At 39.3% G+C, this 18,243-nt stretch overlaps 1 protein-coding gene across 11 annotated transcripts in view; it reads left to right on the plus strand.

The window, feature by feature from the left end:
• ATXN2 (ataxin 2) overlaps positions 1-18,243 on the plus strand; it is a 72,941-nt gene that overhangs the window by 41,043 nt on the left and 13,655 nt on the right. For 7 of the 11 annotated variants that reach the window (XM_036277149.1, XM_036277147.1, XM_036277151.1 and 4 more), the window contains 6 exons: positions 1,945-2,246; positions 3,766-3,829; positions 4,861-5,013; positions 5,378-5,444; positions 16,464-16,648; positions 17,188-17,320. In XM_036277149.1, coding sequence (XP_036133042.1) covers positions 1,945-2,246; positions 3,766-3,829; positions 4,861-5,013; positions 5,378-5,444; positions 16,464-16,648; positions 17,188-17,320 — 904 coding nt within the window. The remainder of the gene's footprint in view (positions 1-1,944; positions 2,247-3,765; positions 3,830-4,860; positions 5,014-5,377; positions 5,445-16,463; positions 16,649-17,187; positions 17,321-18,243) is intronic. The other 4 variants (XM_036277148.1, XM_036277152.1, XM_036277143.1 and 1 more) reach the window with 1 other exon arrangement.

Below are 18,243 nucleotides of genomic sequence, written 5' to 3' on the forward strand. Positions count from 1 at the left end.
TGTGCCCACCCTTGTTCCAGCCACAAGTGTTTTTCTATTTCACAATGAGGCCGTCTTTTCCCTTTCCCCTAAAATATTTTTAAATGTTTTTATGGTTTTGTTTTTGTTTTCGAGGAAGGAAAAAGAAATATCGATGTGATAGGAACATTGATTGGCTGCCTTCTGCACACCCCCTACTGGGGATTGAGCCTGCAACACCAGGCATGTGCCCTGACCAGGAATCAAACTGGGAATTCTCAGTCCATGGGGCGACACTCCATGCACTGAGCCACACTGACTGGACTTTAATGTGTTCTTATTGATTTTTCAGAAAGAGGAAGGGAGAGAGAGAGAGAGAAATATTGATGTGAGAGAGAAACATCGATTGGCTGCCTCCCATACGCAGCCTACTGGGGTTCAAGCCTGCAACCTGGGCATCGAACTGGGACTTCTCAGTCCCTGGGACAATGCTCAAGCCACTGAGTCACACTGGCTGGGTTCCCCTGAATTTTTTTTTTTTTTTAAATCCTCACCCGAGGACATTTTTTCTATTTTTTGTTCAGATAGAGTGTGGGAGGGAGAGAGAGAGAGAAACATTGACGTGAAAGGGACATGTCGAGTGGTTGCCACCCACACGACCCAACCAGGGCCGGGGACAAACTGCAACCGAGGTACATGACCTTAGCAGGAACCGAACCTGGGTCTCTCGGGACCGCAGGCCGACGCTCTAACCGCTGAGCCAAACCGGCCAGGGCTCCCCTGAATTTTTAAACATGCCATTTCTTTTGCATAGACCATTCCCTTTTGCAAACTTCCCATCTCTCTCAAATATCTTTCACACTTTGGACTGCGACACTTCTATTGAGAAACCTTCTCTTTCTTTTTCATAAGTTGCTTTTCCTGTGGGATCCCACAGAATTCACTGTATTTCATTAAGTGTCTGATCTCACCCAAATGTAAGCTTTGGGAAGGTACTATTTAATATTTTCCATACCCAGCAGGCACAATTTCTGACACTTGGTAGGCAGTCAGTAAATATTTAACTTTTGAGGTTAGGACATTTGAGTGTGTAGATGACTATAGTTGTGTTGTATAGATATTTTGTTACTGCCTTATAATAAAGACATTACTATTTTTTTTTTTTAATTTTTTTTATTTATTTTAATCCTCAATGGAGGATATTTTTCCATTGATTTTCAGATAGAGTGGGAGAGAGAGAGAAACATTGATATGAGAGAAACACATCACTGGTTGCCTCACACGATCCCAGCCAGGGCCAGGGATCGAATCGCAACCGAGGCATGTGCCCTTGACTAAATCGAACCTGCGACTCTGGTCCATGGGCTGATGCTCTAACCGCTGAGCTAAACTGACCAAGGCTGTTTTTTTCTTTTTTATCTTCACCCGAGGACTTTTTTTTTGCATTTATCTTCAGATAGAGCTGGGGAGGGGAATGGGGCATTAACTGGTTGCCACCCACATGACCCCAACCGGGGCTGGGGACGAGCCACAATGGAGGTACGTGCCCTTAGTGGAAACCAAACCCAAGACTGTCTGGTCTACAGGCTGATACTCTAACTGCTGAGCAAAACCAGCCAGGGCCTATTTTTTAAATATATATATATATTTTTAATTGATAGTTTAGAGAGAGAGAGGGAGAGAGAGATGGAAACATCAATGTGAGAGAGAAACATTGATCTACCTCCTGCACACCTCCTACTGGGGATCATGCCTGCAACCTGGGCATGTGCCCTGAATGGGACTCAATCCAGGACCTCTCAGTCCATGGGATGATGCTTGGTCCACTAAGCCACACCAGGCAGGCTAATGACATTAATCTTAAAGTATGAAAAAGCCTTATTCAATGTATTTCATGCTTACAAATAATATTAGTTTGTGCTCATGGAGAAAATTGATTATTAGAGTTACTTAAAATACTTAAGTATAATTATTTTCTTTATTTAGTTACAGCCAAGTTCTTCTGAATCTATGGATCAACTGCTAAACAAAAATAGAGAGGGAGAAAAATCAAGAGATTTGATCAAAGACAAAATTGAACCGAATGCTAAGGATTCTTTCATTGAAAATAGCAGCAGCAATTGCACCAGTGGCAGCAGCAAGCCGGACAGCCCCAGCATCTCCCCGTCAGTCCTCGGGAACGCGGAGCACAAGAGGGGCCCTGAGGTCACATCCCAAGGGGTTCAGACGTCCAGTCCAGGATGTAAACAAGAGAAAGATGATAAAGAGGAGAAAAAAGACGCAGCTGAGTGAGTAAACTTGGCATTTATTTAGCATGTCCTGTTACTTACTAAACTTTTTCTTAAGATGTTCAGGTCTTTCAAACTGAAGAATTTATCTGTACTTTTGGACTGTTTCATAAGTAGCTCTCAGATTATAAACAACTTGTGTAAACAAATGACATCTTAAGTAAATTAGATCAGTGTATCCAGGACTCTTCTTATCTCCTTCCCCATTTTTGCATCTGACAGCAAAAAAACAAAAAACAAACCTAGGAATAAATTAGGAAAGGCTTTTTCTGTAAATGTGCAAGGAGTTGAGAACTTAATGGCTTTTGGGACCTTTATCCCCTGGATGTTAGTCGGTATCCACCTCCTGGCTGTGCGGCTAGAAGTAAGAACCTACCACTGTTGAGTGCCCGAGAGAGGGGGAGAGAGCGAGAGAGAGAAGTATCTGGTGCCCCTACATGGTCCCTCAGAAACATTGTTTTAGTTAATAGTTACATTTGTTAAGGTAGACTTAATTTGGCGCATCCAATATACAGGGGTGGGCAAAAGTAGGTTAAATTACCAGCCATCATTACCTAAAAGAAAAATCATAAATAAGATTACAAAATAATTATTTTAAAAAGAAGACAAATAATAAATAATAAAGAATAAACTGTTTTTGCGAACACAACTGTAAACCTACTTTTGCCCACCCCTGTATTAGCAATTCAATGGACTTCTGTGGGCTAGCCTCAGAACCTAAGTTAAGCACCACTGATTTGTTTGTTCTGGATTCCATACAACCTGGTTACAAAGCTGAACCTTTGGAGTGCAGCTCGTTGGTAAGTTGAGGAGTGTTCATCATTGATTTGAAGCAAAAAAAATTTTATTAGTTATACTTTTTCCCAAGGTGTATATCATGTAGGGAACACTTTGTCACATTAAAAAATAGTGCACGCTAGGGAGTTGGTGTTCATATTAAGGATTACGTTTCAGGATATTTGATAAAGTACTACTACTGTCTTTTTAGTTAAAGTATTTGTTGATTGCTTTTGAGAGAAACATTATATGTTATACTAAAAAACAATTTTGTCCTTTTTTGGCCCATCTTTACCAGGTTGAAGAGTGGTAAATGTGTGTGTTATTTTTGAATTTTTTAAATTTTATTTTAATCCTCAGCTAAGGATATGTTTCCACTGATTTTTAGAGAGAGAGGAAGGGAGAGAGAGAGAGACAGAAACATTGATGTGAGAGAGAGAGATCGATTGGTTGCCTCACGCACACACCCCGACCTGGGATTAAATCCGAAACCTAGGTATGTGCCCTGACAGGGAATCAAACACACAGCCTTTTGGTGTGTGGGATGACACTCCAACCAACTGAGCCACCTGACCAGGGCTGTGTGTGTGTTTTACTGAAGTGGATTAATGATCTTCTAGTGAGAATTGTTTAAATGTTATACATGTTTAGCATTTTTTTTAAAAAACTGTTAGGTAGAAAAGACTTTAGAGACACATAAGTTCCATGCAGATTTCACTGCCTTTATATTTTTCTGGTTTAGGCAAGTGAGGAAATCAACATTGAATCCCAATGCAAAGGAGTTCAACCCTCGTTCTTTTTCTCAGGTAAATGTATTTCTTCTTTGAAGTAATCTAGCCTTTTAAAAAATTAATTTTTTAGTATTAGTAGTATTTTTTTTCTCATACCTGACATCTAAATTCAGTTATAGTATGCTGAAACAACTTTTTTTTTTTTTTATCCTCACCCGAGGATATTTTTCCATTTTTTGTACAGATAGAGTGGGAGGGAGAGAGAGGAAGGGAGAGAGAGAGAGAGAAACACCGACGTGAAAGGGACCCATCGAGTGGCTGCCACCCGCACGACCAACCAGGGCCGGGGACAAACTGCAACCGAGGTACGTGCCCTTAGCGGGAACTGAACCCGGGTCTCTCCGGACCGCAGGCCGACGCTCTAACCGCTGAGCCAAACTGGCCAGGGCTGAAACAACTTTTTAAGTACCCTTTTTTATTGGTCATTAATAAATATGTTTGAGCCAGAGGAAAGATACTTGTTTTGTCATCAGGTAGATGCTACGTGGGGCAAATCTGTCAGGCTCTTTGACTCTGTATTTGAATGGTTGGCTAGTTGGTCTGTCAGGTTCATAGATATACTGAAAATACATTTATTCTTTAACTATTTTAAAATATCACCTGAGGATATATTTTTTAAATTTATCTTTAGATAGAGTGGGAGGGCCGGAGGGAGGGGGAGAGAGAGAGAGACAGATACATTGACTGGCTGCCGACTGCACAACCCCAACCGGGCTGGGGACGAACTGCAGCCCAGGGACGTGCCCTTGACCGGAATCAAACCTGTAACTCTGGTCCACCAGCGACACTCTAACCGCTGAACCAAACCGGCCAGGGCATCACTACTGTTTTTAATAGTATTATTGAATAATTGGAGAAATTTTTCTTTAATTTTCTGCCAGTGTTTTTTCTTTTATTTAAAATGTGTGGTTTATTTACTATAAGTTTTTTCATTAAAAGGGACTAATTAAAAACGAGTAAAACTTAGAAAGATGGGAAAAATCAGTCTTCAAGTTGCAGTAGTAGTTAGCTTGTCACCTTAAGAGAGTTGATTTTTGTTTTTGTAGCCAAAGCCTTCTACCACCCCAACTTCACCTCGTCCTCAAGCACAACCTAGCCCATCTATGGTGGGTCATCAGCAGCCAACTCCAGTTTATACTCAACCTGTTTGTTTTGCACCAAATATGATGTATCCAGTCCCAGTGAGCCCAGGCGTGCAAGTAAGTCACAGAATTTGATGTTCATTTACTCTCCTTGGTTATTTGCATCCGACACCAAGTGCTCTATAGGCGTGCAGTGACAGGAGGGATGACAAGTATTTGAACAGGGGAGACATGCAATGGTGTGGTGTGCTGTTAATGTAAGGGCCTAAATCTGAGGATGTTTCTGGTGAGAAAGATGCTTTAGATTTACAATAATTTGGGATCTGTCCTTCTAGATATGGGTATAATTTTTTTTTTTTTAATGACTCATAAGAAAATCAGGAAACCTCAGAGCTAGCTCTCTAGCAGTATACAACTGGAAGAGTGGTAAAATGTGTTTTTAAGGGCCTAATCTTTTTTTTTTTTTTTTTAATCCCTCAAGCCTTTATACCCTATACCTATGACGCCCATGCCAGTGAATCAAGCCAAGACATATAGAGCAGGTAAAGGTGAGAATAACCCTGCCTGGTTTGCTTGTGGTCTGCATGCTGCATGAATAAAGTGACTCAGTTTGTAATGAAGAAATACTTGTGGTTCAGCTTTGACCTCTGAGGACCAACAAAGGTATTCAGATGCTTTTTTTATGAACAAAACAGGAAGAGAATAACTCATCAGTTGTGATTATTCAGTATCTTTTTCAAAAGAATAACTGCCTTTTGAAATTTTCAATGTTAAATTTGAAAAGAGGGTTTGCTAAATTAATTTATCAAGATTCTGACATTCTTATTTCATACTAGCGGGTCATTTTAGAAACCCTCAAAATCCTACTAGAGAGCTGTTTGCTCATCTTTACAATGATTGTTTTATCTCATAGACACTAGTAGGGTGATTACCAGAGGGAACGCGGGGGTGGGGGTGGGGGAGTAGAAGAGTGTAAAGGGAGAGTAAATGGTGATGGATGGAGACTTGATATGTGGTGGTGAACACACAAAATACAATATAGAGATGATATATTACAGAATTGTATACCTGAAACCTATATAGTTTAATTAACCAAACATCCCAATAAATTCAATAAAAAAATTAAAATGTTCATAGCTTAGTTGTATGATCTAGTATTATATACTTGTATGATCTAATATTATACACTTGTATGATTAAAGAGCCTTCGCAGAAGAAAACATCTTTTAATTTTGAAAAACACCTAGATGGCTTCTTTTATTGTCATCCAAGTAATTGAGAACTCTACTTTTACTGAGAAACAAGAGAAATTGAATGATTTGTATAAAAGAGACATTTCTCAGTGCCCAGTACTTTCTCTCATGACATAAAAATGTCATGTCTTACATCAGTAAGCTTTCCTTGGTATTTGAAGTAATTGTACTTTTGTGGATGTTGATAATTTAAACTTTTAAAGGTTTTTGTTTGTTTTTACACTTATGATAGCCTTTACCTTTGCCTCAAAACACTGGATCCTGTTGAAGTTACCTAGTTATAAGTAACTTATGTTGAAAGCCTGAAAAATTTGGGGAAGAAAAGTATTTTGTAATGCCTTTAAAAATATGTTTTCATTGATTTTTTTTTTTTTTTTTTTTTAGAGAGAGAGATACATATATATGGGAGAGAAACATCAGTCGGCCGCCTCCTGCACGCCCCCTACTGGGAATTGAGCCTGCAACCGGGCATGTGCCCTGACCGATGTCTCAGTCCATGGGATGACAACTCAATCCACTGAGCCACACTTCCTGGGCTTCAGTGCCATTTTGAATGAAGTTAATATTAAGATGTTCATGTATTGCCATCTGGTGTGCCTATTTTGTTGTTGTTGTTAATCCTCACCTGAGGATATTTTTCCATTGATTTTCAGATAGAGTGGAAGGTGTGGGGGAGAAAGAGACATCGATGTGAGAGAGAGAGAGAGACATCAATTGGTTGCCTCCTGCATGACCCGGATGGGCCAGGGATCAAACCTGTGAACCATTGGTCCTCGGACTCATGCTTAACTGCTGAGCCAAACTAGCCAGGGCTGGGGTAGCTATTATTAAAATAATTACTTAAAACAATGAAATGGTAATGTTAAAAATATAAAGGGTTATTGAAGTGAAAGCAAAGCACTCTAATATAGCTTTCTGATGTGAGAGGTGTACTTTTAATTCAGGAGCACTGCCATTTTAACAGAAGGGAAATTATATAAACTAAGGGTGCCTCAGATAGTTTCATAGCAGTATTTCTAATAAGATAGAATGGGTACACTCACACTACAAAGAGCATCAGCTGTAAGTATGTGCTATGCAAAGGATACAGGAAATGATTAGATAGTGGCTTTCTCCATTATTTAGATTTGATTATCAAGATATTGTCATATTTACTTGAGTTGTGTTTTGTTTCTTTGCGTAAGTATTTAAAACAAAGCCCAGCCCAGCTGGTGTGGCTCAGTGGTTGAGCATCAACCCATGCACCAAAAGGTTGCTGGTTTGCTGGTTTGATTCCCAGTCAGGGCACATGCCCAGGTTGTGGGCCAGATCCCTGGTGAGGGGGGGCATACAGGAGGCGGCCAATTGATGTTCTCTTTCATCAGTGTTTCTATCTTTCTCTCTTTTTCTTTCCCTCTCTCTCTCAAATCAATAAAGAAAAAAAAAATTTTTTTTTAATAATAAAACAAAGACCAGGCATCATACTATTTTATTCACACTTAGTGTCTAGCTTTTTAAAGTATGGAAGTTTTTTTTAGGTAGCCAGATTGATTAAAGGTTACTTGGTAATAGCTTGATTCTCCCTTCTCCAATTATAAAGTTTATAAAGTTTTCTTGTTTTTATCCTCACCCGAGGACATTTTTTTTTATATTTTGTTCAGATAGAGAGGGAGGGAGAGAGAGACAGAGAGAAACATCGACGTGAAAGGGACACATCAAATGGTTGCCACCTACACGACCCAACCAGGGCCAGGGACAAACTGCAACCGAGGTACATGTCCTTAGTGGGAACTGAGCGCGGGTCTCTTCAGACCGAAGGCCAACGCTCTCTAACCGCTGAGCCAAACTGGCCAGGGCAAGTTTTCTATTAATTTTTCATTTGATATATTGATGACTGGTATTTAACATATTTTTAAAACTAGGGATGTGATTCTCATATATTAGCATACATTAGTCACTTGGAGAGTGTGTTCAAAACACAGATGGCTCGGCCCCATTCCCAGAGTTTCTAGTTTAGTTGGTTTGGGGCATAGCCTGAAAATTTACATTTCTAGTTGAGTTTTTAAAACCAGTTTCCAGGTTATGCTGCTGATCTGGGACTACTCTACTTTGAAAAACCACTATAATTAGGAGTTTGAAAACAGTGTATTCTTACATTTCTTCTCCATTTATTAGCTAGAATCATTTTGTAAGGGACTAGTCTTTTCAACAAGAGCTATTTGGTATCCTAAAGAGTTTGTGCAGAAAAGTTAAGGTAAATGCTTAGATTTTACCAATTTTCAGTGATGAGTTGATGCCCTTATTACTTTCCGTAGTGTCCAGTGGAAATGTTTTTTGGGGTTTCTTTTGTTTTTGTTTTTTAAAGGATGGATGGAGCTCTCGCTCCCCTTCCCCTTTTATTCTTATTTTTTTTAAATTGTGAATGCATAGATTTTCATTTACTTTTGTATATTCATTGTGTTTTAGTCAGTTCATTATCCTTTTTACTGCTTCCAGTTGTCCTTTGATAAATGGCAGTTCCTTCATGTTGGTTCACGTGTCCTTTTAAACAAACGCATTTGTTTCTGATAGCTTTCTCACTTTCTGATGGCTTCCTTATTTTCTGGTACATATAAAAGGTCTCAGGCTATTCTTTTTCTAACCCCAGACCTGAATTTCTTCAAGAAATCTTGATTCGTTTTGCTGGGAAATAGTATCTAGAAACCATTTCCTGATCATTGGATATGCTTATTGCTTTGAGCCTTTTCAGTAGACAAACCTGGAAAATACCACTTTTTTTTCTTTTCAAAAATTCAGAAACCCTTATTGATGTGTCTAATTCAAGTTAACTTTGCAAGATTTTTTTTGTTGTTAATCCTCACCTGAGAATATTTTTCCTCTTTTTTTTTTTTTTCTTTTTTTTTTTTGATAGAGTAGGAGGGAGGGAGAGGGAATAGGGGAGAGAGAGAGAGAGAAACATTCGTGTGAAAGAGACACATTAATTGGTTGCCTCCTGTATCACCCTGACCAGGGCCAGGGATCGAACCTGCAACCCAGGTACATACCCTTGACTAGAATCGAACCTGTAACCCCCTTCAGTCAGCGGGCCAGTGATCTAAATTCTGAACCATACTGGCCTGGGCAACTTTGCAAAATTTTTACTGTAACATTTTGCTTGCATCTCCTATTCTCTTACACCAAAAACTGGTAAAAATAGTAACTTTATTATCTGTCTTTTAATAAATTACTGCAAAGTCTGGCTGTCTAAAACAACAAATATATTATTTCACACAATTTCTGAGGGTTAGTAATCCAGGAGTGGCTTAGCTGGGTGGTCCTGCCTCAGAGTCTCTTACGAAGTTTCAGATAAGATCCAGATTTCAGACCTGTTGGCAGGATAGTAGTACTGGTCATAACATGACAGCTGGCTTCTCCCAAAATGAGTATTGAGAGAGAGACTGACCTAAGTGGAAGCTGCAGTGTGTTTTACAGCCTAACTTGAAAATAACATATCACTTCTGCCATATGCTATAGATCACAGAACCAACTGGGTACCATGTGGGAGGGACTACACAGGGTGTGACTACCAGGAAGGGGGGGATCATTGGGCACCCTTTTAGAGGCTGGCTTATTTACATTTTCCTATAATGTGTATAAAATAGTTTCTAAATGTTTGTTGTCTAATTGTTAGACTACAGAACAAAATTTAGGATTTCTTTGGAGTATTATTTTTTCCTTAATATTTATTTCACTAAGAATTCTTTTAAGTGCCAGTTTTCACAGTGAGGAGTTAATGCCTATTTTACTTCCAAAATAGTCTTTTAGTCTTACTAATTTATGTCACCTGTTTGATTTGTAACTTAATCTGACTGAGTTTTAATTTGTAGGAAAAACTTTTTTATTATTTTAATTTCATTTTTATATGCAAAATATTTATATACTTTCAAAGTGGAAATTACATAAAAGATTCATTCAGAGAAGTCTTGATTCCACCTCAGTCTCATTTGTACTTTTCTCTTATCACTTCCATCCCTTTTATCATCACAGTGATCATGTAGAATTATTTTCTGTTTATCACTACAGTGTTTATTTTTTTCAAATTTATATATTATTTTTTGCAAATGTACTTTTTTTTTTAAAACAGCTTGCTTTAGATATATTTCACATACCATAAAATTAATTCCTTTGGCCCTGGCCAGTGTGGCTCAGTTGGTTGGGCATCGTCCTGTGCTTGGGTTGGGGGTTGAGGGGTTCCTTGCTGCTGGTGAGGGGCGTGCAGGAGGTAGCTGATTAGTTTTTTATTCCCTTTCTCTAGGAATCAATACAAATATGTGTTTTTTGGTTTTTTTTTTCATCCTCACCTGAGGACATTTTTCAATATTTTGTTCAGATAGAGGGGGGGGGGGGGAGAGAGAAACATCGACGTGAAAGGGACACATCAAGTGCCACCCACATGACCCAATCAGGGCCAGGGACAAACTGCAACCGAGGTACATGCCCTCAGCGGGAACCGAACCTGGGTCTCTCTGGACTGCAGGCTCTCTAACCACTGAGCCAAACCGACCAGGGCAATACAAATATGTTTTAAAAAGGAAAAAAAAAATTTAATTCATTCGTTTGATGTATACTGTTTTTAGTATATTCATAATTGTCTAATCATCACCACAGTCAACTTTAGAATATTTTCGTCACTCCCGAAAGAAACTGTACATTTTAGCACTTACTGCCCCATATCTCTGTACTCATAGGCTAGACACGTTCATCTCCTTGCTTCCTCCATAGATATGCCTATTCTGGATATTTAACATGTTTTCAAGGTTTTGTTCTTTTTTTTTTTTATCCTCACCCACGGACATTTTTTTTTTTTTTTTTTCTTCATTTTTTGTTCAGATAGAGTGGGAGGGAGGGAGGGGGAGAGAGAGAGAGAGAGAGAAACATCGACGTGAAAGGGACACATCAAGTGGCTGCCACCCGCACGACCAACAAGGGCCGGGGACAAACTGCAACTGATGTACGTGCCCTTAGCGGGAACCGAACCTGGGTCTCTCTGGACCGCAGGCCGACACTCTAACCGCTGAGCCAAACCGGCCAGGGCCAAGATTTTGTTCTTGTTAGAACTTTTATTAGCACTTCATTTTTTTGAATGAATGATTATGTCATACTTTTCAGCATCTATTATGATGGTCATATCATTTTTCTGATGTGATGTTATTTGGAAGAATTATATTGATTTTATAAATATTAAACCAGCTTTGCATTCCTGGCATCCCACTTATATACTTAGTCATGGTATATCCCCTGTGGACGGCAGGGGGTGGGGGAGCACTGCTGTATTTCGGTGTGTGTCTTAAAGAGTTGTACTCTTTTTTGAAATCATAGTTAAGAGAACCATTATTTACACCTGAAAATACCAACAATTATTCCTTGCTCTTCAAAGATTCAGAGTACAAATTTTCCTTATTGTCATATATTTTTTTAATAGTTGACTTGTTGAGCCATAATCCAGAGTCCATGCTTTTCATTTGATTGATAATAGCTCTCTTAATAAGTCTCTTAATTTATTGTTTTCTCCTTAGCGTTTTCCCTTCACATCTTATTTAAATCCAGCTTATTTTGTCCTGTATTCTTTTCCACCATCTGAATTTTGTGGATTGCCTCTCTGTGGTGGTGTTTAAAGTGGTCCTCTGTCCCCTGTAATCCTTATAAACTGATGTTAGATGAGACAGGCTTGATAAGATTAGGTTGTATTTTTTAAAACTTAATGTGGTGTGGGCTGTTTCATAGATAATGTGTGTATTTTTATTAGGAGTCACGTAATGTCTTGTCATCTCTTTTTTGTGATGGTAGGAGTAACTTGACCAAACTTTTCCTACCAGCTCTCCTGTTAGTTTTAGCAGCCATTGACAATCACTATCTAGCCTTAGAGTAATTATTTCATGGAATTGCAACATGGTGACAGCCTGTGTCATCCTTCATGTATTAGCTAGAATATTTCTGTGAAGAAAAACTGTATCTTGTCAAACTATTTTGGTGTCATGAAGTATATTTTGTGCAAGAAAGGCAACCAAAACTAAAATAAAATGCTAATCATTTCAAGGCAGTTCAACATAGCGATTTGACAGTTGGCATTTTTATTAGAATGACATTAAATTTTTATAAATTACCTTAGGGGAGAATTGCTGTCTTTATATTGAGTCTTTCTATCCAAGGACAAATTGGCTTTTTCTGTTATTTGAATTTGTTTCTGTATCTTCAGATAGAATGGGAGGGAGGGAGGGAAAGAGAAAGGTGAGAGGTGAGAGACACACACCGACTGGTTGCATCCCACAGGACCCTGACCAGGACTGGGACCGGACCACAGCCAAGGTAAATGTCTTTGACCGGAATTGAGCCCATGACTCTTTGGTCCGAGGGCTGATGCTCTAACTGCTGAGCCAAATGGGCCAGGGCTCATTCGTAATGTTTTGAAGTTTCTCAGAAGGTTTGTGTGTTTTTTTTCAATTTATGGCTTAAGTATTTTCTTTTTTTATTGTTGGTGTAAACCAGGGTCATCTTTTACATTCCATCTTCTAAATAGTTGTTTATGAAGTGCTCTATATAAAGGCAATTGCTGCCCAGCTGATGTGGTTCAGTGGTCGAGCATTGACCCATGCATCAAAAGGTCACCAGTTTGATTCCTGGTCAGGGCACATGCCCAGGTTGTAGGCCTGATCCCCAGTGTGGTCATGCAGGAGGCAGCCAATCGATGTTCTCTCTCATCGATGTTTCTGTCTCTCTCTCTCTCCCTCTCTCTCTCTCTCTCTCTCTCTAAAATCAATAAAGAAAAAGAAATTTAAAGATGCAATTGCTGTTTTTATGTTCGTTTTGTATTCTGCTACTGTACTCTGTCAAATAACAAGCAAAGTCAAGGACTTGCTTCTGAAATGAAGCCATGGATTGTATCAGGCTTATATTTTCTGCATGATAGTAGGGCCTTTACACAAAACCACCTCTGTATTCTTGGTACATAATGCAGTATTATCTTTTTTGAAACCTGTTAGAGAAATTGAATTGTGTCTGAAAATATGCCAGAGTCCAGGAATTTCTTAGTCTTGGAATTGTAGACATTTTGAGGCAAATATTCCATGTCTTTGTGTTGGAGTGGGGGGGGGGGTCCCTATGCCCTGAAGGATATTTATTAGCATCCCTGGCCTCTTACCCATTAGACGGTAGTAGTAACCTCTCCTTTCCCAATTGTGACCAGGTAAAATGCCTTCAGGCATTGACAAATTGTCCTTGGAAGGGCAAAATTATTCCCAATTGAAAACCATTGACACAAGGAAATAACTAAACTGTGGTCCATTTAAACTGTTATTTAAGTTAAGATTAAGGTAGATTCACACCAGCATAAAACCAAGTATCTCTCTGTATATGTACGTATTCAGACACACAGAAATGATCTGGAAGCTTAATACAGTGGTTGCTATTGAAAGAGAATATGCAGATGATTGGAAGGGGAATTTTGTATTGTTGAACTTTTTATCTTTTAAGATTGTATTCAAATGTTTTTGTAACTAGAATTTTTATTTTTTAAAAAGGTAATTGACTTGACTAGCTATTCGAATTTGTTTTATTTTTTTATTTTTTATCCTCACCCGAGGACATTTTTCCAGTTTTTGTTCATATAGAGTGGGAAGGAGAGAGAGGAAGAGAGAGAGAGAGAGAGTGAGAGAGCGAAACATCGACATGAAAGGGACACATGGAGTGGCTGCCTCCCACAGGGCCCAACCAGGGCTGGGGACAAACTGCAACCGAGGTACGTGCCCTTAGTGGTAACCGAACCCAGGTCTCTGGACCGCAGGCCGACACTCTAACCGCTGAGCCAAACCGGCCAGGGCTTGAATTTGTTTTAATATGTGAGGGTCATAATATGTATCCAAAGAAATAGTGATAGTGAATAGGTTAAATTCAGTGAGATTAATTAGAAAACTTTCATTGATAAAAGTGAGCCCTGGCCAGTTTGGCTCAGCAATTGAGCGTCAGCCTGCAGACCAGAGAGTCCCAGGTTCGATTTCTGCTAGGGGCACGTACCACCAAAAATAAAAAAAGATAAAAGTGATCATTGATTTTGGGGTGGCTTTTCTATACTAAAAGCTGATTTCTTACGCCCTGACCAGATTGCTCAGTAGATTGGAGCATCATCACCCTGTACACCAAAAGTCTGTGGGCTTGATTCCCAGTCAGGTCGCGTACTGGAGGCAGCTGATCAATGATCTCTGTCACCCCCACCCCCTTCCCCTCTCTCTGAAATTAATCCCCCCGCCCCCGAAATCAATGAACATATCCTCTGGTGAGGATTACTTTTGAAAAATGCTTTTTTTTTGATATGGGGAATCTCAAAGATTAAATTCAGAAAAATATTACTGTATTGGTTTCTTCTGTTTTCAAATTTGCTTTTTTTAATAGATAAGACAGTATATAACTAATTCTTCTAAATTTCAGCAACCATTAATACATTTTTATTTTTGGCAAAAAATTTCAAATATTTGAAATAAAAACCAAATTCTGTCTCTAAATTAGCTGCTACTTATATAAATAGGATGGTTTTATGAACATACTGAGTTATACCTTTTTGTGCCTCATACCTGTTATATAAGCAGTGGTTCATGTTTCCTTCTCTCAAGTGGCTTGTTTAACATTGCACCATAAACCCATCACAGAAAACAGTCAGTGCTTTAATAGATATGTGAGGGAAAAGGCGCACAGAGCTTATAGCTAGCTCTTTTAGGGGGAACTGGGAAAGACATTATAGAGAAAATGACATTTAACCAAAAAATAATTTTGCTTTTTTAATCCTCACCCGAGGATATTTTTCCATTTATTATTCCAACAGTGGGAGGGAGGGGGAGAGAGAGTGAGAAAAATATCAATTGGCTGCCTCCTGTACAACTCCAACCAAGGCGGGGGACTAAACCACAACTGAGGTACATGATTTTGATTGGAATCGAACCCCAGACTCTTTAGTCTACAGGCTGACGCTCTAACTGCTAAACCAAACCAGCCAGGGCTTTATATATATATATATATATATATATATATATATATATATATATATATATATATTTTTTTTTTATTGATTTTTAGAGAGAGGAAGGGAAAGGAAGAGAGAGAGAGAAACATTGATGGGAGAGACATTGATCAGCTGCCTTGTGCATGCCCCCTACTGGGGATCGCGCCTGAAACCTGAGTATGTGCCCTGACTGGGTACCCAACCAGTGATCTCTTGGTGCACAGGATGATGCTCAACCATTGAGACACACCAGCTGGGCTGAGCAAAAATCTTAATTGGAGTTTCAACAGGGGGAGGACCATAGGCAGATATCTGTGTGGAATAATAAAAGACAAAAAGTAATTTTTATTTTTTTTATTCTCACCTGAGGACATTTTTGCATTTATCTTTAGATAGAGTGGGAGGAAGAGAGAGAAACATCGATGTGAGACACATCGAGTGGTTGCCACCCACATGGCCCCAACCGAGGCTAGGGACAAACTGCAACCGAGGTACATGCCCTTAGTGGGAACCAAACCCGGGACTCTCTGGTCCGCAGGCCAACACGCTTACCGCTGAGCCAAACTGGCCAGGGCATAAAGTAATTTTAAAAAAGAGCTATTATTGCCCAGCTGGTGTGGCTCAGTGGCTGAGCATCGACCCATGCACCAAGAGGTCACTGGTTTGATTCCTGGTCAGGGCACATGCCCAGGTTGTGGGCCTGATCTCCAGTGGGGGGCATGCAGGAGGCAGCCAATCGATGTTTCTATCTCTCTCTTTTTCCCTCTTCCTCTCTCTCTAAAATCAATAAAGAGAAAATATTTAAAACGAGCTATTATTTGGGAAACCTGCTACATGATAGTGTGTGATTCTGTGTTTGAGAAAAAGCACGAAGTTGTTGGAGAATTCACTGGTAGGAAATTAAGATTAGTGTTAGGTCTATTTTCACGTTTTTGTTTATCTTCGAATAAATCCAATGCCCTTCTCTAGCAAGTGGCATAATTTGATGTTATCTGAGAAGTAGTATGAAGGAAATGTTTCATAGTTTGATCAAGTTTGGGGTTCATCATAGAGGGTCTCTCTAAGTTGCTTTTAAGCTGACACCTGAAAGACACATCAGAATAACCTGGGAGTTGGGGAATCGGTGTTTGAGTCTGAGGAGTAGCATGTGTGACGGGAAGACGGGTGGCTGAAGTGTGTTGGGAGTGGATACATGGCATTGGAGAGGCAAGCAGGAGGCTCCCATCCTGCAGAGCCTCGTGGACCGTGTCCTGTATTTTGTGCCATGGAGAGGCTGTTTTCTTATACTAAGTTATCTTTTTCTGCAGTACCAAATATGCCCCAACAGCGGCAAGACCAGCATCATCAGAGCACTATGATGCACCCAGCCTCAGCAGCAGGCCCACCAATTGTGGCCACCCCACCAGCTTATTCCACACAGTATGTTGCCTATAGTCCTCAGCAGTTTCCAAATCAACCTCTAGTTCAGCATGTGCCACATTATCAGTCTCAGGTAAGGCTGACAGGACCTAACTCATCATTTTCGTTTCATTTAAATAACTTGAATTTTAACTTAACACGATAGAGGGGTTTTCCTTTATATCTTGTTCTTTTTGTTGTGCTATGGTTGGTAGCTAAGGATGGGGGGTGTTGGGGACTTTTAAATATATTTTAGAAAGTTATTGATCACAATTTTTTTTTTTATTGATTTTAGAGAGAGGAAGGGAGAGACAGAAACATCGATGAGAGAGAACATCGATTGGCTACTTCCTGCATGCCCCTCACTGGCTGGGCCCACAACCTGCACGTGTGCCCTGACCAGGAATCGAACCAGCGACCTCTTGGTGCAGGGGTCAATGCTCAACCACTGAGCCACACCAGCTGGGCATCACTTCATTATTTCAAAAGAAATAGCCAAGAAAGGTTTTAGATTTTTTAGAGTTGTTTTGGAAATCTGGACACTGAGGGGTTAAGGCATCTAACTAAAGTCTGCTTGAGTGAATCTATTTGATTTTTGAATGTTTTCTCTTAATTTTTTTTCTTTGAACACAGCACCCCCATGTCTATAGTCCTGTAATACAGGGCAATGCTAGAATGATGGCACCAGCAGCACACGCCCAGCCTGGCTTAGTATCTTCTTCAGCAGCTCAGTACGGGGCTCATGAGCAGACGCACGCGATGTATGGTAGGAAGCACTTTGTCTTTTTCACTATGTGACTATTCTCAATTTGTTTTAAAGCTCTGTTTAAGAATAAGTTGGCCTTTTAATGACATTGAGGGTAAAGAATCTAAAGAAAAGATGGACCGACCCATTTCTACCTCTTACCTGCTTTAAGCCTTGGCCAATTATTTCTACTTCTGTTCCTGAAATTCCTCTGTCCAGATGTCTCTCCTTGAACTAAATATAATGATGTGTGTAATAGAAAGCATCTTTTGTGGAGAACGATATCTTTCTGCTCCTCTTCATCAGTGTTATTTGTTTGCCCTGTAGAAGGCACGCAAGGAGGTTTTACCATGACGAACGCCCTCGCCAGTACTCTTCACCTCTTGCCCAGGGGTCACTGGCATTACATATTTTTATTGCTGTTTGTTATAATGCTGTTGTGTTTCTGCATTATGCTGTATTTTAAGTGGTTGAAATTGTGTAATATTAGATCTGCTTTAGACATTTACACTTTAAATATCAATATAAACAATGGTAAAATGAAAGTAAGAAGTATTCTATATAAAATTAAATATATATAAGAATAATTAATAATAAGTAAAAAGTACTGTCTTAGTTTATAGCCAGAAAACTTAGTACAGGTCAATTTAGCAGCTGTCTAAAGTTCTAAAACAATATGGTTTTCAATATTGAGAATTTAAAATAAGATTTCCACTTATATCTTAATTGTGTAATACAGAATTAATGGGTTTTCCCATATTTATGTTTTTTAAATGCACGTTTAGTACCAATTTTATTAAGATGTAGGTTTTGTTTTGAACTTTTCTGAGGTTGTGGCATTTCAGTTTTTTTGAGTGCGAGAAGTTTGTTTCTTCATACAATAGAAAAGAACACTATGAGAACGAAATTATAATTACATGCAAGGACATTTCATTTTTTTCAAC

Source organism: Molossus molossus, unplaced genomic scaffold (assembly GCF_014108415.1).
Source record: "Molossus molossus isolate mMolMol1 unplaced genomic scaffold, mMolMol1.p scaffold_m16_p_22, whole genome shotgun sequence".
NCBI lineage: Eukaryota > Metazoa > Chordata > Mammalia > Chiroptera > Molossidae > Molossus > Molossus molossus.